This window comes from Neovison vison, chromosome 1 (assembly GCF_020171115.1).
Source record: "Neovison vison isolate M4711 chromosome 1, ASM_NN_V1, whole genome shotgun sequence".
Taxonomy (NCBI): Eukaryota; Metazoa; Chordata; class Mammalia; order Carnivora; family Mustelidae; genus Neogale; species Neogale vison.
The window spans coordinates 280,731,098-280,756,577 of record NC_058091.1 but is presented as its reverse complement, the minus strand read 5'-3'; the positions used below and the strand labels follow the sequence as shown (position 1 = coordinate 280,756,577).

The following is a 25,480-nucleotide window of genomic DNA, read 5'->3' as shown; positions in this document are numbered from 1 at the left end:
TGGTCTCCTTTTCCTGGTCCAACCCTCGGCTACGTTACTCAGACTTGAATCCCAGTCTCACACAGCTCCATCACTGGATTCCACGCTCAATCCTCTGCCGAGAGGAACTAGTCACTCCCATCTTCACCAAACTCAATTATACCCCAGATAATTTTCTTCTCAGACCTCCTCATGTTCCACTCTGAACAAAGAGGCTGTTAAGTGAACCTGGCACCAATATGTGTTCTTTCAAAAACAGTGACTAATAAAATTCTAGACCAGTGATTTTCCATATGAGAGAGACTTAGAATCAGGGATAGACATTTTAAAGAAATCCAGATGTCCAGGCACCAATCCCAGAGGTTCTGATCCAGGAGATCCAGTAAATTCTGAGTAACTGTATTTTTAAGGAACATCCTAAGTGACCAAAAATATAGCCAGGGTTAAGAATTACTGATTTATACAAATAATACTTCCTTATGGTTACTGAACACCCTTGTGCATCAAAGCCTATGCTAACCATTTTTACATACAGAGTATCATTTAATCCAAAAGACTTATAAAGCAAATACTATAATTAAAGTCATTTTGTTGAAGGCAAAATTGAAGCACAGAGAGGTAAAAAGTGAATGAATGGTAGAGGGGGGATCCTAATGTAGACAGGCAAACTCCACATGCCTCTCCTCAACATGGAGGTATACAAAAAATAACACACACAAAATATACTCTTGTGGTTTTGTCCTAATAGCAAACTTTTTTTTTTTTTATTTAAATTCAATTAGCCATGGCGCCTGGGTAGCTCCTGTCAATTAAGCGTCTGCCTTCGGGCTCAGGTCATGATCCTAGGGTCTCTGCCTCTACCCGCCACCCCTTGGTTCTCTCTCTCTGTCTTCTCTTTCTCAAATAAATATGCAAAATCTTAAAATAAATAAATAAATTCAGCTAGCCAACATATAGGACATCATTTGTTTTAGATATAGACTTAACAACTCATCAGTTCCATAGAACACCCAGTGCTCATCACATCACGTGCCCTACTTAATGCCCATCACCCAGTTACCCCTCCTCCCACCCTTCTCCCGTTCTGGCAACCCTCAGTTTGTATTCTATAGTTAAGAGTCTCTCATGGTGGGGCGCCTGGGTGGCTCAGATGGTTAAGCATCTGCCTTCGGCTCAGGCCACGATCCTGGGGTCCAGGGACTGAGTCCTGAATGGGGCTCCCTGCTCAATGGGGAGCCTGCTTCTCCCTCTGCCTCTCTCTCTCTGTCTCTCATGAATAAATAAATAAACTCTTAAAAAAAAAAAGAAGAGTCTCTTATGGTTTGTCTCCGTTTCTGATTTCTTTCCATTCAGTTTTCCCTCCCTGTCCCTATGATCCTCTGTGCTAGTTCTTATATTCCACATATGAATGAAACCATATGATAATTGTCTTTCTCTGACTTATTTCACCCAGCATAATACCCTCCAGTTCAATCCATGGTGATGTAAATGGTAAGATGTCACCCTCTCTGATGGCTGAGTAATGTTCCTATATACCACATCTTCTTCATCCATTCTTCTGTCAATGGACAGAGGTAGTTTGGCTATTGCTGCTATTAACACTGGAGGGCAGATGCCCCTTCCAATCACTGCCTCTGTATCTTTGGAGTAAATACCTAGTTTAACCACAAACTATTTGTTTGGGTTTTTTTGTTTGTTTGTTTTTAATTAAATTTACTTGTTTTTTTAAATAAACATATAATGTATTTTTATCCCCAGGGGTACAGGTCTGTGAATCACCAGGTTTACACACTTCACAGCACTCACCATAGCACATACCCTCCCCAATGTCCATATCCCCACCACCCTAACCACAAACTTTTTATTCAATTCCATATTTATCTGTATTTTACTCTAGTGAAAATTTATCTGTAAAAATTATACTTACAACTGTTCAACTTGTTCAAATTCTTTCCCATCATCTGTATAATAAAAAAGGAATTCATTAAGATTGGTTCATTATTCTTATGGAGCATGTATGTTGAATTCAACGTTCCCCATGTTAAGAATGCAATGTGTGGTTTCCCTCTTTGGAACGAGAGAGAGAGACATACAACGTGAGACACCACACGTCTGTCACGTTCTCCTTCCCTGCTCTCCAGACCTTACCTGCAATTTTGATCAAGCACAGTCCAGTGCCTGCAATTTTCAAAATCAGACTGATTGACCTTAATTCTTTAAGTTACTAAAAATCTCGTGCAAAATCAGAAAAGAATACAGAATGTAAGATAAATTTTCTTAGGGGGCTTTTGGTTTCTCAACCTGCAGTCTATCAGGCACATGATACAAAAACAGAGAACTGACCAGAGACAATGTCTCTCTTATGAGAACTCCAGAATGTTTGATAAAATACCTTTAAGCAAATTATCTAAGGAAAAGACGGTTTGCCTTTAAGATCTTTTACATTAAGTTATCATTTAGTTAGGCTATCACAAAATCTTCTAATATTCTAGTACCAAAGCACGTATCACCTATTTGGTGTTTAGGTACCAGTAGGTACCTACCAGTGGTACTGGTACTGTACCAGTAGGTACATTTGGTGTTTAGGTACCAGTAACACCAAAGCAAAAGGAGAAAAAGTATCTCTTCATACTAAAATTTCTTAAGAAGTTGAAACAGAAAGACTGTCAATATAAGCTCACAGCACTGTCACCATTAATGTTAAATGAATAACACTCCAAATAACAGAAGTTAGATATTTCCCGCAAACTCGAAAGCCATTATAATATATTAAGTGTAAACATAAGAACATTAACTAAAAAAGGAAATCTTACCCATGTGCATCTTTTTCTTTTGGGTGTGCATTTCACAAAACAGAATAATAGCCACTAAAAGAATAACTTCAACAACTATTCCAAGAAATGGTTTGAGGGGCACCAAATAACTTATCACAACCAGTTCAACACTTTCTTGGCTCTCGCCCAACTGGAACATTGCATGGCACCAATAAGATCCTTTATCGTCTTCTGAAAGCTGCATTATCTTAAGCCTTGTTTCATTCGCGTTTGTTCCATTGATCGCATACTTTTCATTCATGTGAACATCAAGAGGAACCTAATACAAGAAAACATCAAATGCATTTCTACCATATTGCACAAAAGACACACATCCTAAATGATCGAGTTTTGAGCAAGGCTGTAAGGCATAGTCAAGTTTATGAGAAGTTTACATAATAGAGGCCAAGAGCTTCATCTCCCAAAGGTAGCAAAGGGAAGGGATATTTTCAGTGCTAAGTACTCCTTGTTTGAAACTATAGTGTAGAGCATCGCAGGTAAATATTCGAATCAAAGATACAGAAAAATTCCAGCCCTCTGGGTTTCTCGATCTAATCCTCGACTAGCTGTTCAAACTACTTCCTCCTTCACAAGAGCAGGCACACATCAAATCAACTCCTGAATTAATGAATGAATGAAGCTATTAGATGTGAGCATTCCTACAAAGGAAGATCACTGGCTACTGGCACTGGGAGTTCCTCAGGCCGGAAATGAGGATGAAATCTCCAGGCCTGTGAGGCTGGTGGAGCGGGAATGGTAGAAATCCACTGTGAGCCCGGGATCTGTGGTCTTCTGCACACCTGTCTTCTCGTATCTGAGTTTCTTTCTCTCTCAGACAAGCTGACTCCTGAGATTCACTGGATTTTCCCCAGGCTCTCCAGAGCCATACTAAGCTTTTGGGAGCTGAGTTATTTAATCCGTTTAAATTAAAACTTATTCTCAGGCTATTTGATGCCTTCACTGTGCTGTCACTCAGCGGCACTGCTCAATAAATGCTGATCTGCATACAAATATTCTTGGAGGTTTTCGGATGAAGGACAGTCTGTGAGTTTATTATTTGCCTTCCCCGCCGACAAATTAAAGCGACCTGGCTCCCTGTGCCCAGCCACTGTCTGAGATGCTTGTTCAAGTGTACCCTCTCTAACTCGGAGCTGATACATCAAAGCCATGCGTGTTTCACAGGCACCCCAGGTGATTCGGCGGCAGATGGCTGGTCTACATTTTGAAAAAAACACTTGACTTAACGTTGTAACCTGTTCTCACAGCCCTACACTTTCCTCACATCCCAATATGACCCATACTTAGGGCCAAATGGAGAGCAAATTATGACAGCAAATGGAGAGAAACACAGACCACATTGTAAGAGTTTAATACAATTAGATTTATTATTTTTTTTTGCACAGTATCACATATAAAGAAATAAATTGGGCTATGTATTTCAAGCCACTATAACTGATATTTATCTTTATAAATTCACATACATGTTTGTTAATATTTACCTACTTAAAATGATTGCCTTTCCTAATCATCAGTAAGAAATGAAGCAGAAATATTAATGATTTAGGTCTGTTCCTAAGTGATTTGGAGATTTCTTTGAAAACTCAAACCAGTGTTACCACAGGATCACTCTCTCTCCCTTTTCAGTCTCTTCCTCTGGTCCCTTCAACGGTGTTTGGCATTATCAATTTTGTCTAAGGAACCTACTATTTCCTTGTAAGATCTACACAGTCTCATACTGTCTGTCCCTCCTAGAATTATAGCTTGCATTTGCAGGGCTTTAATTTCAATGCTCATTAGTACCAGAGCAATAGACAGGTGTCCCGTGAAGGACAATGTCCTTAATTTCCCTGCTATTAGAAGCTCTTTGGGAGGAAGAAAGAAAGTGAGGAATGATTTTCTTTTCTTTTTTTTTTTTTTTAAAGATTTTATTTATTTATTTGACAGAGAGAGATCACGAGTAGGCAGAGAGGCAGGGAAATAGAGAGAGGAGGAAGCAGGCTCCCTGCTGAGCAGAGAACTAGATGCGGGACTCGATCCCAGGACCCTGAGATCCTGACCTGAGCCGAAGGCAGCGGCTTAACCCACTGAGCCACCCAGGCGCCCCGAGGAATGATTTTCTGAATACTCATGATTTTCTTATTATTAGCTCTTTGAATAGCCGTTAATTCTTTAGTGGGATTGTAAAGTATTTGGCCTCCCTTTGGATTCTGGAAGGCCAAAAGAGGCCAATGACACTTACTGAAAGAACCCAAGACCTAGGTTTAAGTTACCAAATATTCATTCTTTTCTCAAATGTCATCATTGTATTAAATTCTTTCACAAATGTTTCCAGAGACAGAAGCTGGAAAATAGACCTACCTTTTTTTTTCTAGATACTTTCATGGAATAATAAGAAAAAAGGATGTTTTTGTTAGGGTTATTTCTAAACTCATCAACTAAAAATGAATGATAACTTCCTTTCAAAAAATTTAAATAAGTTGCTAAATCTAAAAAACAAAGTACTGGTTAATAACACATTAAGAGTCTCTTCAGATGTGTAATGTAAGACGCTAAAAACATGAAAGGCAGGACAACTCCACGGTTCTTGCTTCATATAGACATACTAAATAATAAAATAACGGAAGTACAAATAGTCCTAGGAATTCTGAGTCTGTTAATAATATTATTTATGAAATAAAATTTAAAATTATAAATAAAAATTATAAATTCATTTATAAATAAATGAAATAAATTAATTTATAAATAAATGAATTTTGTTTTCTTCAAATCACAGAAATATGATCTTACCTGTACACTCCTATTACCACTGTACCAGGTCCAATTTAAAGGAGCACAGTGTCGGCATTTACACACCAAGACAACGGAATCCCCCACATAAGTGATCAATGGTTTGTTTTTTCTCTGAACTTCAGGGACTAAGAAAAATTTAGAGAAATATATGTTAATGTAAGAGTTCGAATAGGGACATGTATTAAAGTTGAAGACAAATTCCCCTTCTATGTTCTCATCAGTATGATTTTCTTTATATAATTTTAATTTCATATAATGTGAAACTATTTTTTAATTGGGAGTATAGTTGGCACACAGTATTGCATTAGTTCCAGGTGTACAACATAGCGGTGTACATGTTAAGCTCACCACACAGGTACCTACAATCTATCACCATGAAACACTATCATAATATCATAGACCTTATTTCCTATGCTGTAGCTTTCATCCCCCGACTTATCCACACCATAACTGGAGTCCCATACCTCCACTGCCCTTTACCCATTTTGCCATTTCCCCCAACAGACCACACCCCCTGGCAACCACAGGTTTGTTGTCTCTATGACTCTTGCTCCTGTTTTTGTTTATTTGTTTTGGATGATAAATTTCCTAAGAAAGTTTGAGGTAGGTGCCATTAGTAACAGAATAAAAATGACCACTGAATTTAGAAAAATTAAGTTTTAAGGATATGAATAACTTGGTAAAGAAAATTAAAACATCCGAACATAAGCAAAGCAATGAAAGCATTCCACCCAAACTCCATCGTGGAATCAGTTTCTTCTCACTGACCTCAAAGGATATATTATTGAATGTGCACTTATACTGGAGGTGTAGACTGACCAATGAAGGTTATTTTTACTTCTTTTCTTTTACTTATTCTAGCAAGTTTTTGGTTTTATGTTTTGTTTTTCCTTTTTTTATTTGGCAACAGAGAGAAAGTATAAAGTCATATATGAATTTTTAATGCTCTATTGACAAATTTTATAAATATTGCTTGATATTCCCTTGTTATCCTGTATTTATATTTTGTTTTGGGATTGGCCAGGGTAGAAATAAAAAATGAAATGAAAAGATTGGTTTGAAGTACTAAAGTTAGGTTTCTAGATTGAATACATTTTCTAAGTGATCTTGGCTTTGTACTACCCAAAGATAATCGGCGTTTGCTGGATGAATCATAAAGATGAGGAAAGGGGAAATAGTTGGTAATAACGAGAAAAGAAATCCTGACTTGTGTAACTACCATGGAAGTGTTAACATAGGTTAGAGAATAGGATTTCTTTATGAGTTCTGTCCTCAGGTGATTAAGGTTACAATGATCGATGTGGGCAGTCTCCTTTTATCCTTATTGTTTAAAATGTGCCTAATGGGGAGCCATAGTCTATTAAGCATCTGTCTTCAGCTCAGGTCATGATCTCCAGAGTTGGGCTCCCTGCTCAGCGGGGAGTCTGCTTCTCCCTCTTCCTCTGCCCCTCCATACCCCCTACTTGTGCACGCATGCTCTCTCTCTCTCTCTCTCAAATAAATAAATAAAATCTTTGAAAAATAAATAAATAAATGTGCCTAAATACAACTGCACATATCACCCTCTCCTTCATCAAGGCTGCTGACCAGCTGAGTGTTAAATGAGGCAGTGCTAATAAAAAGAAGACACAAATAAGAGGAAGGTATGTCACCCATGTCAGCATTAGTGATTCAAGTAATTCATACGAAAGATAACAGAGCAATCTATAAATCAATTCTCACACTTTACATAACCAAGGAAACATGTTTCCATGGAACTCAATGGTCTAGAATTTTAAATCAACTAAAGCTGTGAACTGCCAATCAAAATTTATAATCACCAACTAATACTTCATAAACCTAGTCAGCTATCACTAGGGCACTCCTGAGAGAGGAGAGAATGAATACATGTGACTGTCTTTATCTAAGACATCTCAGCCAGAAGATATTCTGAGCATTCCTTTTGACTGAGGCCACCAGTGTCCCACATTCTGATCGGTCACCAACAGGCTGAGGGATATTTAGTTAATATGTGGTTAATATGTGTCCATTTCAAGTGTCAGGTCATTAAGTGTTGGAAGGAAGTCAGCACAATGTGGCCATGATATGACCAAGAATTGATTTGGGTCCAGGAAGTACATATACTCAAATTACAGTTTCAGTGTTACTAACATTGAGGACTTCAGTAGGTCATAACCCATCCTACCATGTTATTGTAAAGGATTAAGTATGAGATCATAATAAATAAAGTGTTTGGTGCAAAGTAAACACCACAAAGTTTTGATCATGTACTGGTACAGCTTTTCTTAACTGACCTCCCTTGAAATTTGTAATGCCTACAGCCTTATTACCTAGTGGTCATGAGCCAGCTTACTAGGATAGATCATTATCATGTGCGAGAATGATTTCTAGGTCAGCTGGTCATGTGGAACAGAGACGAAATAAGATTTAGAATAAAAAAAAAGAGAACTGGAAATTCATCTGAATACATCTCAGAACGGTAGAAACACATAAAAACCCCCCAAACGTGGGAAAGGCTCCAAACTGAATCCTTTATACACCACCCAGCCCATGTGAGAAAGGAGACCAAAAGAGTAAAATGATGAAAAATTCAAGGGGATGAATTTACAGGAGACAAGGCCCCAAAGAATGAAAAAACAGAGGAGCTTTGAGATCCTTTAATAACATCAATTAAAGAACTTTGTGAGGCTGTGAAACAAATTCTACTGCTTAAAACACACCTTCATGTACTTGGTGAAAGCAGCTGAGTAAGATTTTTGTGTAAGGATTACAATTTCAGCATAAATTAAAAACAATTTAAATCAGGGCACCTCATTATTTCTCCTTACCATAACAAGAAATTAAATTGGTTAAAAAGTTAAAAAGAAAATCTTGCTTTCAGACTAATGTCGTAACACGTGGAATGATAACTTTACATATTACATAAAAATCTAAGAATAAAAAGGGCCCGCTCACCACATACTGGTTTTTTTGTTTTGTTTTGTTTTGTTTTTGTTTTTGTTTTTGTTTTGACTGAGAGATCACAAGTAGGCAGAAAGTCAGGCAGAGGGAGAGGGGGAAGTAGGCTCTCTGCTCAGCAGGGATGCTGAAGCAGATGCGGGGCTTGATCCCAGGACCCTAAGATCATGACCTGAGCCGAAGGCAGCGGCTTAATCCACTGAGCCACCCAGGCACCCCCACATACTGGTTTTATCAAGAAAAAGGAGAATAAAGCAACTGGTACTTTGACATAATCTATGAGTGAAATTTTAAAATAAGAAAATAATTGCTATCCACATGCATTTTTAAAATAACAATAAAGATAATGTCTCTCATGTAAGTGTTCTCCCTATTAACTCAAACTACTTTTGTTCAGTTTCTTCAGCCTGTGACTACTGGCCTCTAGGCTCATCCGGGAACCCAGACAGCAGTCTACTGCAGGCAAATAACCAATATAGGAAAACTGGAAGCAACTCTAGGATCCAAGAGAATAGGATGACCATCTGCTTGATATTAACGTAACTACATTTTAAGTTCTTGAGGAACAAGACAATAAATTTCAGCATCAGAACGTTGTAGGCCTAAATTATGCTGAACCATAGTACATTTCATTGTTTCCTTTTCCTTTTTTTTTTAATTTTGTTTTTCATTTATTTACATTATTATATTAATATTATATATTATTTATCACTATAATATTATATATTTTTATATATTTATTTGTCAGAGAGAGACAGAGAGCTCAAGCAAGGGGCGTGGTAGGCAGAGGGAGAGGGAGAAAGAGGCTCCCCGCTGAGCAAGGAGCTAGATGCGGGACTCAATTCAAGGACCCCAAGATCGTGATCTGAGCTGAAGGCAAACACTTAACTGACTAAGCCCCCCAGGGGCTCCCCATTCTGTTTTTTTCTTATGGTAGATCCTCTTTCCTTACTAGACACTGGAGGTGGGGGGGAAAAAGGCTGAGCAGCAGCCTGTGGAATGAAGTCCCCAGTGACCTCACCAGAAATTCTCTCCTCTCATTCAGCCCTCACAGTTTTCCAGTCTTAGGAGGATTATCCTGGATTAGTCATGGTCCCGGGCACTGATTGGGCCCTGTTTTCTAGGGATAGAAATCTGGGGTATAAATAACTCAGCCTCACGTTCAGCATATTTTTCCCGGCTCAGGAGGGTGTTATCCTCCCGTTCAGTGGAGTAAAGACCTAACTGACCTTGGGCTGTGAAGAAACCCATGGCTCTGCTTTGGCTTAAGGTTAGTATAACCCCACTGAGGAGAAAGAAGCCTTCTGTATGGCAAAGCCTTCCAAGAATTTTAGCAACATTTGTGGCCAAGGCTGGTTAATAATAAGATGTGACTTCAGTTTAGTGTCCTTTTTTTGGTGTGTGTTTCTTTACTTGAGATTTTGTTGGGAAAAGGAATGATCGGACAGAGTGAGAAGGAAGTTATTTCGAGGGCCTCCTGACAGAACACTGTGAGTCTATCAGTTCAAGACCACACTGTAGTCATACTTCATTCCAATATGCGCAACACCTGGTGTGGCTTTATTGTAAATGAAGTATGAGAACACAGAAGCTCTCGGAAAGGTCAACCCTACTTCAGGGGAGGCCTCCACTGAAAACATGCACATTAACCAGAGATTCAAGCTTGGCGAAAGTAAGGATTCTTTTCTGAAGCCACAAGGTTCCTTCCAAACCTCAGCTGAAGCAGAACCACACTTCCTGCGTTCCATGTGAAAAGGTGGACATTAACTACTGCTCTGCTGCACTTTATATGGCTGATAATAGCAGTATGGATCTAAACTATAAAATGCACCAAGGTCAGGAAACTCTAGTTTGTTGGAACTTTTCCAGAGGTCACAGTTGGTTCTGGGCTGCTACTTAATGTTTGGAAATATTTATGCAAAGAAGGACAACGATACAGTATTTTAATGTGTGCTGTTGACTTTTTGAAACTTTGGATAAGGCAGGACCCCTGAGAGTCTTGCGATTGGTAGAATCCAAGTTTGAAGATGCTGAATTGCTGATTCAAATTAGTGTCCGGATGGGGCCCAGGATCTGCCTGGTGATAGTAAAAGCCCTATGGAGTTGTAAACTTAGAGATTTATATCATGAACTAGGAAAAAAAAAAATCAGCCTGGGTCATTTTTGGCTCAAGGACATTTAAGAATCACCAAATTAGGAAAAGACTCTTCCACATAGTCAAAGACAGCTAACTAGACATCAAAACTGGGGTTTAAAACTGAAGTTCCAACCGATTCTACATAGTACTATTCTAAACTCCTTCTCCCTGGATACAGAGACAGACGGCCAGGCCAAGAAAGGTTTCTGAGCACTTGGTGCCATCAAAATCTCATCCTACACGAGCTAAATTTCTGCATCTTTCTACTAGGAGATTTTTTTTTTAAGATTTTATTTATTTATTTGACAGAGAGAGATCACAAGTAGGCAGAGAAGCAGGCAGAGGAGGAAGCAGCCTCTCCAATGAGCAGAGAGCCCAATGTAGGGCTCGATCCCAGGACCCTGGAATCATGACCTGAGCTGAAGGCAGAGGCCTTAACCCACTGAGCCACCCAGGCACCCCTCTACTAGGAGATTTTAACACTGATGAATGTTATAGAAGTTTTCAGCAACCATGTCAGAAGAGTTGACCAGCTACTGAGAAGCATGGGGCCCACCACTCATCTTTCTAGAATGAAAAGTAATCACCAACATGATAGTCCCTGCCAGTTTCCAGTGTGACTTTCGCTCTCTCTCTGGGACCCAGCATCAACAGTCAAACCCACAAAGTCAGCAGGTTTTTTTGCATTGTACTAATCAGTGATGCTGAGGCCCTTTTACAATCTCTAGTAATAAATCAGCTCCCAAAAAGGCACACACAGGGGCTCTGCTGATGAATTATTCCAAGGACTCAGGCTCATGCACTAGTTGACTCATATAGTCAATAGCAAAATGGGTTAATCTTGGCTGAACTTAAAATAGAGGATAAAAAAGGCTTTCAACCACACTCAGTTGTAGGATTGTTAAGGAAAACTAAGCCTTCTTTTTAGGAAAACCCATAAGCAAGCCATGCGGAGATATAATAGGATATTTACAAAAATAGATGCCATCCTATAAGCCTTACAGATCTAATTAAATAATAACTATAATAGGAACATAGGAACTCTTCTGCAGATGCCTTTAAGTTGTAATCAAATGAAATTATTTCTCCAAGCAATATTCAATTTAGATGAGTTACAGGAAATTATGATTTTATGAAAGATCTAGAAAGGTCCAACTTATTAATTTTATAAATGTCTTTGAGACATAATGCATACTTAAAAGTTATACAAATGTTAAGTGGGGATTAAAAAGTAATAAACAGGGGTGCCTAGGTGGCTCAGTAGGTTAAAACCTCTGCCTTCAGCTCAGGTCGTGATCTCAGGGTCCTGGGATTGAGCCCCGCATTGGGCGCTTTGCTCAGTGGGGAGTCTGCTTCCTCCTCTCTCTCTGCCTGCCTCTCTGCCTACTTGTGATCTCTGTCAAAAAAACAAACAAACAAACAAATAAACTGAACTAAAGTACTTTAAAAAAAAACTATAAAAAGGAAAAAAAAAAAAACCAGTAAATATTCAGTGGCTATTTGCATTCCTCAAGCATTTGATTTCAAACCCAAGCTTTGTGCTGGTGGTCCTGAGGCCAGCCAGAATCCGCCTGGTCATCTCAAAATAGATATGGAGTCAAGAGGCTTTCTCCAAGTCCACATGGCATGAAATGTATTGGCATATTGAAAAGTAAAATGTTTCTGTTAATCTTCACATTAGAGGCAGGACCAATCAGTGCCAAATAATAATTTAAGTAATTTATTATAAGAGAGCAAATAGGGAAAAAACATAGTATATTCAATATTTAAACTGCGAACAGGTGTAATTAGTACCTATTTCTAGAAAACAGTCCTATTTAGATGGCAGGAAAAAGCAATTTTTCTTTCTTTTTTTTTTTTTTTTTTTTTAGAGATTTTATTTATTTGACACAGAGCAAGCGAGAGCACAAGCAGGTAGAGAGGCAGGCAAAGGGAGAGGGAGAAGCAGGCTCCCTGCTGAGCAGAGAGCTGGACTCAGGGCTCCATCCCAGGACCCTGGGATCACGACTTGAGCCAAAGGCAGATGCTTAACCAACTGAGCCAACAAGGCACCCCCTGAATTTTAACGCATTGAGCCACCCAGGCGCCCGGTTCAATTTTTAAAAACTGAATCTCTGGAATCACTTTAAGCCTCAAGATTTGATGAAGATTCCCTCAAAACCTACAGAACTTCTTTACCTATTTAAAGGACACTCAATAAAATGCTTAATAGAGGATTATGTATTTGTGCAGGTGTTTAATATCTTTTTAGCTCATTAAGAAGGAAAGAAAGAAGGGAAGAGGGGGGAGGAGTGGGAGGGAAGGAAGGAAAGAAAAAGACCAGGGAAGGAAAGGAAGAAGGGAAGGAAATGTACGGTGCATCCATCCTCCACGAAATTAAATTACGCAGAGGAAAGGAGGTTAAGAGAGGATGCACATGATCAAAATAATCAAAGGATGGGAATAGTTTCTGCCTTTGCAGAGACCAAATTGCATAAACACAAGGATTTATTATATTTGCCAAGGAGGAACATTTACAGAACCAAGTGAAGGAAATGAGTCTGTGAGAACGGAGGGAAGGCAGAGAGCCATACAGGAGCAAACCACCTTAAATCATGATCATGTTGAAGCAGGCTATTCTGCTATTGATAGGGCCTTGGAGACAATACCCATATTTTGTCAGGGCAGCTAGCCAGACCTCCCAATTTTCCGGAAAAGTAGAAAACAATTTCTCAGGTACCTTGGGAAATACACATAATGTGAAGCAAAGCCCAGAATAGTTAATGTGGCAATAGACCACATTTCTCAGATACCAGCCTTGACACTGGTTCACTAATCTATCACAGAAGAAGGGTTTTTTTATGAAGATAAGTGCCCAACTCAGTGACTAGTCTTTATTATGAGACTGAGACCTTTACAGTTCTGGTCTAATGAGGGGAAGAGTAAAATATTCTGATTTTACTTTTTCTCATTCTACAGGGAGAAGCTATGGATTGCATTCTGGGTTTTGTCCTCATTGGAAGAGACCAAAAACAGGCATCTTTGTGCATCTCCACATTATTTTAAAATTCTATGGCTCCCTAAAACCCCCAAGTCCCAGACCCAATGGTACAGAACACCAAAGCACAGTCTCACAGTCTAGGGGTACAGTAACTCAGACACATAAAGAGACAGTATATAAAAGCTCTGAGTTTAGTGGGCTAAACAAATGAATAAGCAAAGAAATTCAAGAGATTGTTACAAGGAACCTGGCAGCCCCATCTTTCACACTAAAGTCTCACTTTAAGCTAGGGGAGGGACAGGAGTGGGAATGGATTGGGAAATGCAAATGCTACCACTTAGAGAGACTGGGACACTCCATTTTTAAGGTCACCACTTAAGATTCAATGGAAAGTATATGATTCTCCCTCAGCCCATTATGTTTAGTATTGTAATGGTAATTCAAAAATTGGGGGGTTTAGAATTCTAAAAATATAATGCTGAAGTTATTACTCTATAAATTATTAGTACTAACCTCCGAAATTAAATGTGCCCCTTCGTTCCTTTTCCTCTTCAAAGAAACAAGAATAGCTTCCCAGTTGTTCGCTATTAATGATGGAAAACCTAAAGAGAATTCATTAATATAGGCTTAGTTCTCAAAACACTTCTTGATAAAAATGAAAAAGACTCAACATTTAATCAAAATTCTAAAATAGAAACAATGACGTAAATATGCAAATGAGAATATTAGCATAACCTTCAGGAGACAGCAAAGGCAAAACTGCCCAGTCATCAAAAATGTTTAGAAGTTGATGAATTTCCTTGAGCCAGGCAGGTTAAAATGTTATGTACTCACTTGTACTGGGTATACAGGATGCCTTCTGTGGCACTGACATGGTAATTCTTAAGTTGTTCATCCCCTTTTTTCCAAGTCACATTTACTGAATTCACATCCCCAGAAGTTGTGAACTGACATGTGAGTTCTACAGCAGAAGGTCGTTCTAAAGTGATATTTTTTTCCACTGGCACACTGGAATGTTCTGTTAGCCACAAAAGAAAACAAGACAAAAGATGTTGTAAAAGTTACATTTAGGGGGCATCCAATATAGACAAAGCAGTTTTAAGTCATCCATAATAATGCTCTATCACCAGTTTCTGAATTTAATATTCCTTTGAAGAATTATTCTTCTGTCGACACAGATTTGGTTCCCTTTATTATTCTCTTTCATAGTCACAGAGGAAGAAAATGTTTGTTACATTACCAGAATAGCAAAAGCCTAAGGCTATAATCTTAATCTCCTTAAAATTTCCAGCTGATGAGGATATGGGGGAAGAGCACGGTATACAGGAGGGCCCTACCCTCGAACCAGAGAAAACCCCAACGGTGAAAACAAACAAAACCTAAGGGAGAGAAAGAATGGAGTAACTGTTTTGGCTCCTTTAAGGGATCATGCTATTCGTAGTTATTACAAGAACGTTCTGTGTAAAATATGGGTTTGTGTGTTATACTAATTCTGTCATTCCTAGTCTTCTTAGTCCTTAAACCCTTGTGGGGACTGGACAAACATACAGATGAATGGCAGAATTAAAATACTCAACCTGTACTTCTGCATTTTCACTGAATTTGCAATTCCGGTACAAAGCCACGAGGTCAGGGGCACCTGGGTGGCTCAGTGGGTTAAGCCTCTGCCTTCGAGTTGGGTCATGATCTCAGGGTCCTGGGATTGAGCCCCACATTGGGCTCTCCGCTCAGCAGGGAGCCTGCTTCCTCTTCCTCTCCCTCTCTCTCTCTCTCTCTTCTCTCTCTCTGCCTGCCTCTCTGCCTACTTATGATCTCTGTCAAATAAATAAATAAAATCTTAAAAAAAAACAAACCATGAAGTCACTAGCTATATATAAATATATGTAGATATCAATATCCCACTTATGGTGGATACATTAGAGCCAACTTTTTTTTTTTTTTTTAGCAATAGTAAGTAAAGGGAAAATAACAAAAAGGTACACTGCTCTTCCTATACTAAATGTGCCACTAAAGGCAACCAGATAATAGAAGAGGAAAACTTTCTTTTTATACAGTTCTAGCCAGTAAGTGAAGAAACTCTAGAAATCTGACAGAATGATGCTGTACCTCCTGGTGAATCATGGATCTCGGCATTTCCCATCAGCTGCAGCAACCCTCTCAGTCATGGAACTGTGTGTCTCCCAAGGAGGACACCCCACTACCTAGGCAGTCGTTCTGTCCAAGGTGGGGGGCGAGGAGTAAAGGGGGACGGGGTCCTAAGTCTCTAGATTCAACTACCAGTTTCCAGGAAATACGGAGGATGGAAAAACATGTTGAACAGCACCTCATGAAAGTGATCGACCAAATATAGAGTGTGAGAAAACTCGACAACACAAACAATCTGGTGTTTTCAACAGATAAATTAGAAAAGGGAAAGAAAGAAACCCCAAAATGAAAACATACCTTAGAAACACGCCTTTAAAAACAACAACAACAACAACAACAACAACAAAGTAAAACTAAACTATAATAGGGGCACCTGGGTGGCTTAGTGGGTTAAATCCTCTGCCTTTGGCTCAGGTCGTGATCTCAGAGTCCTGGGATCGAGCCCCACATCGGACTCTGCTCAGCAGGGAAACTGCTTCCCCCTCTCTCTCTGCCTGCCTCTCTGACTACTTGTGACCTCTCTCTCTCTGTCAAATAAATAAATAAAATATGTAAAAATTAAAAAAAAATTAAACTATAATATTAGGGAAGTACTCTTGTGTGATAAAACGATTTTTTTAAAAGATTTTATTTATTTGACAGAGAGAGAGATCACAGGCAGAGCGGCAGGCAGAGAGAGAGGGGGAAGCAGGCTCCCTGCTGAGCAGAGCCCTATGCGGGGCTCGATCCCAGGACCCTGAGATCACGACCTGGGCTGAAGGCAGAGGCTTAACCCACTGAGCCACCCAGGCGCCCCTAAAACGATTTTTTAAAAAGCAAGAACATGACTCTATGAAAACCAGAACGGTGGTTACTCTTAAAGGGAAATGGGGCGTTGTGTTTGGGAGAGGGCACTGCGGTATATAAACACATTTCTCAATTTCCTGCCCAGTAATGTGGTGTCAGTAAAAGCAGAACGCAGGGCCAAAATGTAGAGAGAGAAAAAAACAAAACAAAACAAAACAAACAGAACCCAAATAGCATAACGTCACTTTTAATTACACTGAAAACTTTATAAAAATGCTTCCTTAAGCAATGACCAGGTGCGAAGTTTGCAAACAGTGAAGTTCAGTTAGTGTGAAGTGCTTTGTGAGCATATGCCTGAAATAACAGCTTGGGAATTGCAGAAGTGCTGAGCTGAATTTTATGGCAAAAAGAAAGGTAAAACAAAAAACAAAACAAAACAAAAGCCCTAGGTATAGACAGATCTTAACAAGATTCAGTTATACAGAGAAAAAACTGAGTGGGTCAAACTGCATCTTTTGGTGCATTTGCTGAGCATCTACTGCATACCAGAATTTATAGGAGATGCTAGTAACAGGAGAAAATATCTCAAGATTCGTCATATTCGGGGCACCTGGGTGCCTAAGTTGGTTGAGCAACTGCCTTCAGCTCAGGTCATGATCCTGGAGTCCCAGGATGGAGTCCGGCATCGGGCTCCCTGCTCAGCAGGGAGTCTGCTTCTCCCGCTGACCTCTCCCCTCTCAAGATCCCTTTCCCTCATTCTCTTTCTCTCAAATAAATAAGTAAAACCTTTAAAACAACAACAACAAAATTTGTCCTATTTGGTCCTAAGCTTCTGTTTTCTGTAAATTTTCCTCCTTCAGCTTAAGCTCTGGGGTACCCTGAAAACATAGTCCCGTCTCTCTGTCAAAGAAATTTACTTCATTCACCAATTTCATGAAGGAGTTCTCCATACACTCTCTGTCTTCACCCCAATATAGCATATTCTGGTATCTTACCAAGTTCCAGAAAGTGCTTTACCATAAGTTAAAAATGTTGAACCCGACTACCTCTTTTCCTTCCTTGTGGGACACAGACCATCTACCAAAGTCTACAGAAAATTCTTTCACATCCTGCAAAACTCTGCTAAGTTGTTGCTTCAAGGACAAAGCCTCTGGAGATTTCTTGAGTCTTTTCCCCAAGTCTAAGCTGAGTGTCGCTCATTACTGCTGGCCTCTGCCCAGCCTGGGTTTATGCCGGCAAAGCTACCCTGCTCAGAATTGCGGAGACCCAGGCCTTGCAGGAGGCCACAGTGATCCCAGAGGTTCTGGAGACCAGAGCACCAAGAGAAGGCTATTTTGACTCTTGCATTATTTCTTGGGCACCTTATGGGGTTGAATACAGACCATCTTTCTTGCTGGAGGACTGGCAAGAAGACACGGCAGCCTTATTACTCCTAGCACGAGTCAGTACAGAGGTATTTCTGTTCCAGAAGGGGACTCCAGGACACCACGCTCTTTTCAGTGGTACAGCTCCCTGGAGCCTCCTAAAATATCAGGAAGTTAAAATATGTATGATGACCTCCATGTCATAAGGGAGGGGCCCCATGTCAGGTTCCTTGCCTGAGGTGACTCACAGGGCAACAGCAAGCATCTTTATGGTGGATATCCCAATTTCCTCATTTGTAAAATGGCACAAGCCCTATTTCGTGAGACCACAGAAAGGATTAAATGAGTTATAAGGAAAATTTTAGTGATATAGTAACTGCCAACTAATTTCCCACCTAGCTGTTTCTCCATTTCCTTCCTCCTCAATACTGGGGAATGTAACAAAAGCTATCACGTATTGCCTGAAGTTCTGCATTGCTCGTATCATTTAATCTTTACAGCCTTTCTATGAAATGAGTATCATTACTATCACTCCAACTTCATAGAGGAGGAACTGAGGCTTAACTCAGGGTTAACTAGATAAAGTTAAGTATCTTTCCCTAAATCATGCATCCTGATAATGAATACAAATTTGGGTGGGACTGAGTCCAGAGTCTCATAACCAACTCTATGTTTACCGACTCTCAAATATATGAAATTCTCATGACAATAGAATTAACTTCCTCATCATTTTCAAACTACGGAACTAAGGTTTTACCTTTTTTAAAGAGTTTATTATTTATTTATTTACTTGAGAGAGAGCGAGCGCGTGCAAGAACCTGCACACCCATAAGCAGGGGGAGGAGCAAAGAGAAAGCGACAAGCAGACTCTGGACTGAGCGTGAAGCCTGATGCGGGGCTCGATCTCATGACCCCGGGATCATGACCTGAGCCAAAATCAAGAGTCATACACCTAGCTGACTAAGCTACCCAGGCACCACTGAACTGAGGTTTTAAATGAAAGAAAAAATGAATAGAAGATGAAATAACTTATAATGCAGCAATACAGCAAAGTGATAATAGACAAATGGTATGATCAACATATTTCAAACATTTATACTTTTGGGGTGTCTAGGTGGCTCAGGAGGTTAAGCCTTTGCCTTCAGCTCAGGTCATGATCTCAGGGTCCTGGGATAGAGCTCCCCATCAGGCTCTCTGCTCAATAGGAAACCTGCTTCCCCCCTCTCTTTGCCTGCCTCTCTGCCTACTTGTGATCTCTCTCTGTCAAATAAAGAAAGAAAATCTTTAAAAAAATTACACTTTCAACTAAATAATTCTATTAAAACTGCACGGTAGCCTCTCCGTAACTCTTGCCAGGCTCCAACTCCTAATTGTTACCTCCCTGTTTCTTGCAATACTTCTAAGATGCTTCTGTAGCTTTCCTATCAGAAAATCAAAAATATGTAAAAAGTTTATCCTCTAACTTTAAAATATTTTGCAATCAGCCAACAAACTAATATTTCCATTGAACTCAATGGACAATGTTTCAGCTTCCCCCAAACCACAACTGCAATGCATTTCTGCTATTTTAGAGTATTGCAAAAATATCCACGATATCGGCATTTCTAAGACTACACCTATTTGTCCGGTTTCTGAGCTACATTTTAAGACTACTCTTAAAGTCATATAGTAATTTATATTTGTCTCTTATTTTCATAATTAAAAATTTTAAAGTATATGGACACTTAAGCAATTTGTGTCTTCACAAATCTTCAAAGAAATGATAACAGTTAGACCTTAATGGGCCCATTTAAGAATCTTACCACTTGATATAAAAGTCTATTTTGTTCCTTTATTTAAAAAAAAAAGAAAAGTGAAAAAAAGCAAGTTAAAATTTCTTGCATAGGACAGTGTTTCCAAACATGCTTGAGAAGCAGAAGCTTTTATTTATAAGAGTTAAATGCACCACAACATAAAAAAAAACTGGTAAAATGGGACAATTCCGGCTAAGACAGAGAGGAATATGGAGCTCTCCCTTATTTTACCATAGAAGTCAATGAGGTCCCATGTTACATCCTAAAATATAGATGGAACACAAAGAACCCTTACAGAAATAATGTGGATGGCCATTCTAACATGAGGCCAACACCCCCATATAAAAGTGAAACGATCCTATTTTTAACACGTTGTTGGCTCCATTTATACGATGCTCCTGACCATATGGTAAGTTTATAAAATAACTCCTCTGAATAAGAATAAAATACAATCTCTTAAACTTCATATTCAAAACATGTACAATAACAAAAGAAAATTGCTCCTTGATTCTTATAATTTTCAACTCCTCCTGAATTAAATTTCATTCATGATCATTTTTTTCTCTCTGAATCTATCAAGTTATCTACATGCTCCCTCATCAGTGTATTACTGATGTGATAGTCTAAAATACCTGTGCTCTTGAATTCATAGCTTAGGAAGGAAAATCGCCAATATGCACAGGAAACCTCAAAGGAGGAAAGCCTAACTTGAGGATCAAAGAGCATACGGGTCTGTATGTCTATGTGTGTCACATAGATGCACACACACATTCCCCAAGTCCTCCCTTGGGAATCCCTCAAGACTTAAGAACTATGTGTCTGGTGTTATATAAGCACAGCTTATTCCCAAGCTTTTGGGAATTTTATGCAAGCAGCATCAAAAGAAAGAGGAATACTAGAAAATGTGGATGGCTTCTACACAAGTGAAGCCAGGTTTACCAAACATAATCCAAAGTCTCTACAATATTATGGAAAATATTCTCAAATTAGCCAAGAAAAGATACTGGCTGAATTTCATTATCAAAGTTCCTGCTGGTCACCATTTTCCTCCATTTCCCTTAGTACTAGGTATAATGGTTATTTCTCTACTTTCTAAACTGATTTAAAAATATTTCAAAGAGAAATTCCAAAGGGACATGGCTCCACTGAATTTTAGAAAGACACATTACTTCTTGTTTTCAACAATGTGGTATTTAATTTGAGGGGATTACCCTGAGTAATAATCCATCAGTCAAATACATTTTTCTACAACATAAGGGATAGGACAGTATTGCAACAACTTTTCACATCAGTTACAGAGAGTTAATCCAGCACTGTGGTAGTAGACTATTATATTTTTGGATAACCAGAATCTGAACACCCTTCCCTTCTGTGTAAGTTTTAATAAGAAGCAAAGCCCCTTCAGTTACTGTGTAAGCCAAAAATATTCCTTCTAACTCTCTGATGCTAAGGGCAATGCCATTTGACTAATCCTATCCCCTCACCTAGGACTTTAAAATTAGAGGGAATGACTTAAGGATCTAGGCAGAATTGAGAAATTAATCACAACAACAATGGCAAATGTCTAGCAATGATAAAGCATAATTTCTTCATTTACCCATTCATTCAACACTTATTTTCTGAACACCTGCTACATGACTTTCACTCACTCAACCATTCATGATTGTACTAAATATCTATTATGTGTCTTTACCCTGAGCATTAATATCAAAAGCACAGTATTAGCAACAATATCTTAATCAGACGATGTCAAGGTTTCTTGCTGTCTTTCCTCCTTTAAGTCTTTGACATACTCTAGAATTAGGTTTCCATCCTAATCATCAAACTAGGGAAACAGAAAACATAGGGGGAAAGCTTCTTGACATTGGTCTGGGCAATGATTTCATGGATATGAGCCCAAAAGCATAAACAACAAAAGCAAAAATAAACGTGTAGAATTAATCAAACTAAAATTTCTGCACAATAGGCAATCAACACAGCAAAAAGACACAGTAAAGAGACAACTTACAGAATGGAGGAAAATATTTGCCAATCACAATCTGATAAGGGGCTAATACCCCAAATATATAAGGAACACTACTAACTCAAAAGCCAGAAAACAAATAACTCAATTTAAAAATGGGCAAAGGACCTGAATACATTTTTCTTTCTTTTTTTTTTAAGATTATTTATTTATTTATTTGACAGAGAGACATCAAAAGTAGGCAGAGAGGCAGGCAGAGAGAGAGAGAGGAGGAAGCAGGCTCCCTGCTGAGCAGAGAGCCCGATGCGGGACTCGATCTCAGGACCCTGAGATCATGACCTGAGCCGAAGGCAGCGGCTTAACCCACTGAGCCACCCAGGTGTGCTGAACAAACATTTTTCTAAAGAAGAGATACAAATGATCAACAGATATATGAGAAAAGAGAATTCCTATACAATGTTGGTGGGATTGTAAATTGGTACAGCCATAATGGAAAACGGTATGGGGCTTCCTCAAAAAACTAAAAAGTAGAACTGCCATATGACCAGCAATCCTATTTCTGGGTATATACCTATAGGAATTAAAATCAGGATCCCAAAGAGATATTTGTACTGCCATGAACACTGCAGCATTGTTCATGAGCCAAGATGTGGAGACAACCCAAGTGCCTGCAGAAGGAAGGATGGGTAAAGAAGATGGACTTACTCAGACATGAGAAAGAAGGAAAGTCTGCCTTTTATAATAACAAGGATAAATCTGGAAGACATTACGCTAAGTGAAATAAGCCAGACAGGGAAAGACAAATATTGTTGTTTTTCATTTATAGGTAGACTCTAAAAAAAGAAGAAGAAAGTTTCAAACTTATTGAAACAGAGAGTAAAGGGATGGTTACATCATGATCCCAGAGTCCTGGGACTGAGTCCCACATCAGACTCCCAGCTCCATGCGGAGTCTGCTTCTCACTGTGACCTCCCCTCTCATGCTCTCTTGCTCTGTCTCTCTCTCTCTCTGTCTCTCAAATAAATAAATAAGGTCTTAAAAAAATAATGTTGTATTGAACACTGGAAATATGCTAAGATAATAGATTTCAGGTAAACTCATCATAGAAAAAAATTACTTTGTAAGATGCCAGGTTAATTAGTTGACTGTAGCAACATTTCACTATATATATTTATATATAAAACCATCATGTTGTACACCTTAAGTATATATAATTATTATTTTTAATACTTTTTAAAAAGGAAAAAAACTGTTAACAGAAATCTTAAGTCAAATGAGATCTAAATTATAGGTAGTAATACAATATAATAAAATCATTAATTCTCCAATTTATTCTATAAATTAGTGAAAAATCAGCCAAAATCCAATAAGTATTTGCTGTGGAACCTGATTCCAAAAAAATCTACATGAAAGAGTAAAAATGTTGGACATTGGAAAACGTATGTTAAAAAAAAAAAGAACAAAGATATAAAGATGTATCATAATGTTTCAAAAAAAGATTAATGTGTTAATGATGCTGGAAAATACCAAGAAATTAATGGAATAAATAGGTAGAATTTTCTGGATTGCAAGTTGGAAACTTAATGGTCAGGAAGTCAAGTTAATAGTTATCACCAAATTTTTTTTTAATGGATTGAAAGAGAAGAGAAACTTATCAGTGCAACACACCTGTGAGATGTGCGTGTTGCTTAATGCATACTTTGTATCATGTATGTGCCCATGTGTGTGCATGGGTGGTAAATCAGGTTACAAGGTGAATTTATTTCTTACTTTGCCCAACTCTCTAAAATGTTTGAAAAATATTGAAACAATAAAGGGACAGAATAGCACAAAGGAATTTGGAATATGATTAGTTTGATATTTCAAAGCCTAGAAAAAAGAACTATTCAGTACAGGATGTTGAGACCTTGGCTATCTATATAAAAATAATAATTTAATAAAGTTAGTGCCCTATCACGCACAGTACATAAATCTATATTTCAAAAGGATTAAAAACTGAAGGGTAAAAAACTCCTATGAAAATACTTCCGTAAAAATGATAGAAGAAAACAAAAACAATGAAACTTCTTCACAATAAAAAACACCTTGTAAATGTTTAAAGACAACTGGGAGACAATATTTGCAATTTCAATAAAAAGTGTAAATTAGAATTTAAAGTGTATAGCTGTCTCACACCAATTAAAAAGTATATAAACCCAACAGGAAAATGGATACAGGGTATTAACATAAACACACCATATATACATAAGTATGTCCAACTCCAAAATGCAAATTAAAACAGCAGTGATACAGCTTTTAGCACTCCTGCTGGCAAAGACGAAAGAATTTAATAATATGGAGTGGTGCTAGTCAGGAACTAAGGAGGATTACAGTCAAATATGGGAGTGAGGGAAAAGGTAAACTGCTACTTTGGAGGGCAATTTGCAAGTATGTATTAAAATTAAAATGCACACAATTCCTAATTCAGCAATTCTACTCTGTAGCATTTATCCCAAAGGAACACACACACAGTCATGCCCAGAGAGAGAGCTGTAGAAAGAAGTGTTCATTACTGAATGGTTTACAACTGAAAATTTAAGCAAACTAGGGTCCATTTAGAGGAAAATGTTTAAGAAAACTGGTAGGTTTATATACTGTGCATATAAGTAAAAGAAATAAGGTATGTCCATGCAATATGTCTAGATCTCAAGAACTAACACTGATCGACAACAAAAATTCAGGACAATACGTATGGATTTAAACCACTAATATTAAAGAGTAAAACACCATGTCCCATAGGACTCTACAGTTTCTATGAATACACACATACGTACATACATGGAACAGAGGTTACCCCTGGAAAGAGCTCAGCTAAGACAGAAGCAGAGGGTGGTCAAAAGGGCTTTGACATCCTCTGACAAGCTGAGATTTCATCCCTTGAAATTCTATTTGGCTATTTTTCAAACATGCTTTATCTTTTTTTTTTTTTTTTGATAGCATAATATTGTTTTCCCCTGTTTTACAATATTTCTTCTTTTATAACTCTACCTACTATTTCTGTCATCTTAAATTCTGGACAATCTAATCCTACTGTTCTTTAGTTGACTCTCAATCTTGGGGTCCACTTCATTGTATTTTTATCTGTGAGCAAGTCCTCAGCCCAGATCCATAGCCAGAGCAGGCAAAGTGTCCTGACATAAATGTTTCCTTCCATTTGCTTTCCGGCAGAACCAGGATCATGTTTGTGTTATTTCTCAGCTTGCAAGGCTCGTGTGTCACGCAGGGAACGTAAATTTGCAATCTCAATGCCACTGAGGGCAGGCCTTTGACTTTGCGTACTCAGGGAAGTCTTTGTTTTTGATTCAGAACAAAGCTAAAACCAGGAAGCCCACTTATCGTGTGTGCGTGGCCTTGTGCAGATCCACTCTGGTTCCCAACCCCTCCCCACCTCCCAGGTCAAATATTTTTCACCACGTTTATAGCCTTCTGAGGGTCTTCAGTTCCAGTTTTCTGCCAAGATCAGCTTTCTGGGGATTTTCAGTTCCTGCTCCTCTCCTTGCCTAGATCCAAGCCCTCGTTCTTAAATCTGTGACTCTTAGAACTCAAATGCCCTGTCGACAAACACAAGGAAGACTAACATGACTTCGGTTCACAGGCATGTACCTCAGCCATCTTTTCATCAGGTGTGATGACTGAGAAACATCATACACATTTGAACCTCCTTGAAGTCATTCTAGGGTCTTCTCTGCCACAAAGTGTCTGAGCAGTGAAATGTAAGGGACTCACTATTCTT

The 25,480-nt window shown here is 38.6% G+C and overlaps 1 protein-coding gene across 1 annotated transcript in view; it reads right to left on the bottom strand.

The window, feature by feature from the left end:
• The window catches only part of EMB (embigin), a 46,627-nt gene that overhangs the window by 3,520 nt on the left and 17,627 nt on the right, over positions 1 to 25,480 (bottom strand). Inside the window, exons 5-9 of the mRNA XM_044232176.1 lie at positions 14,492 to 14,675; positions 14,171 to 14,259; positions 5,580 to 5,707; positions 2,793 to 3,072; positions 1,907 to 1,940 (exon numbers count right to left, since the gene is read on the bottom strand). Of these exons, the coding sequence (XP_044088111.1) occupies positions 1,907 to 1,940; positions 2,793 to 3,072; positions 5,580 to 5,707; positions 14,171 to 14,259; positions 14,492 to 14,675 (715 nt within the window). The remainder of the gene's footprint in view (positions 1 to 1,906; positions 1,941 to 2,792; positions 3,073 to 5,579; positions 5,708 to 14,170; positions 14,260 to 14,491; positions 14,676 to 25,480) is intronic.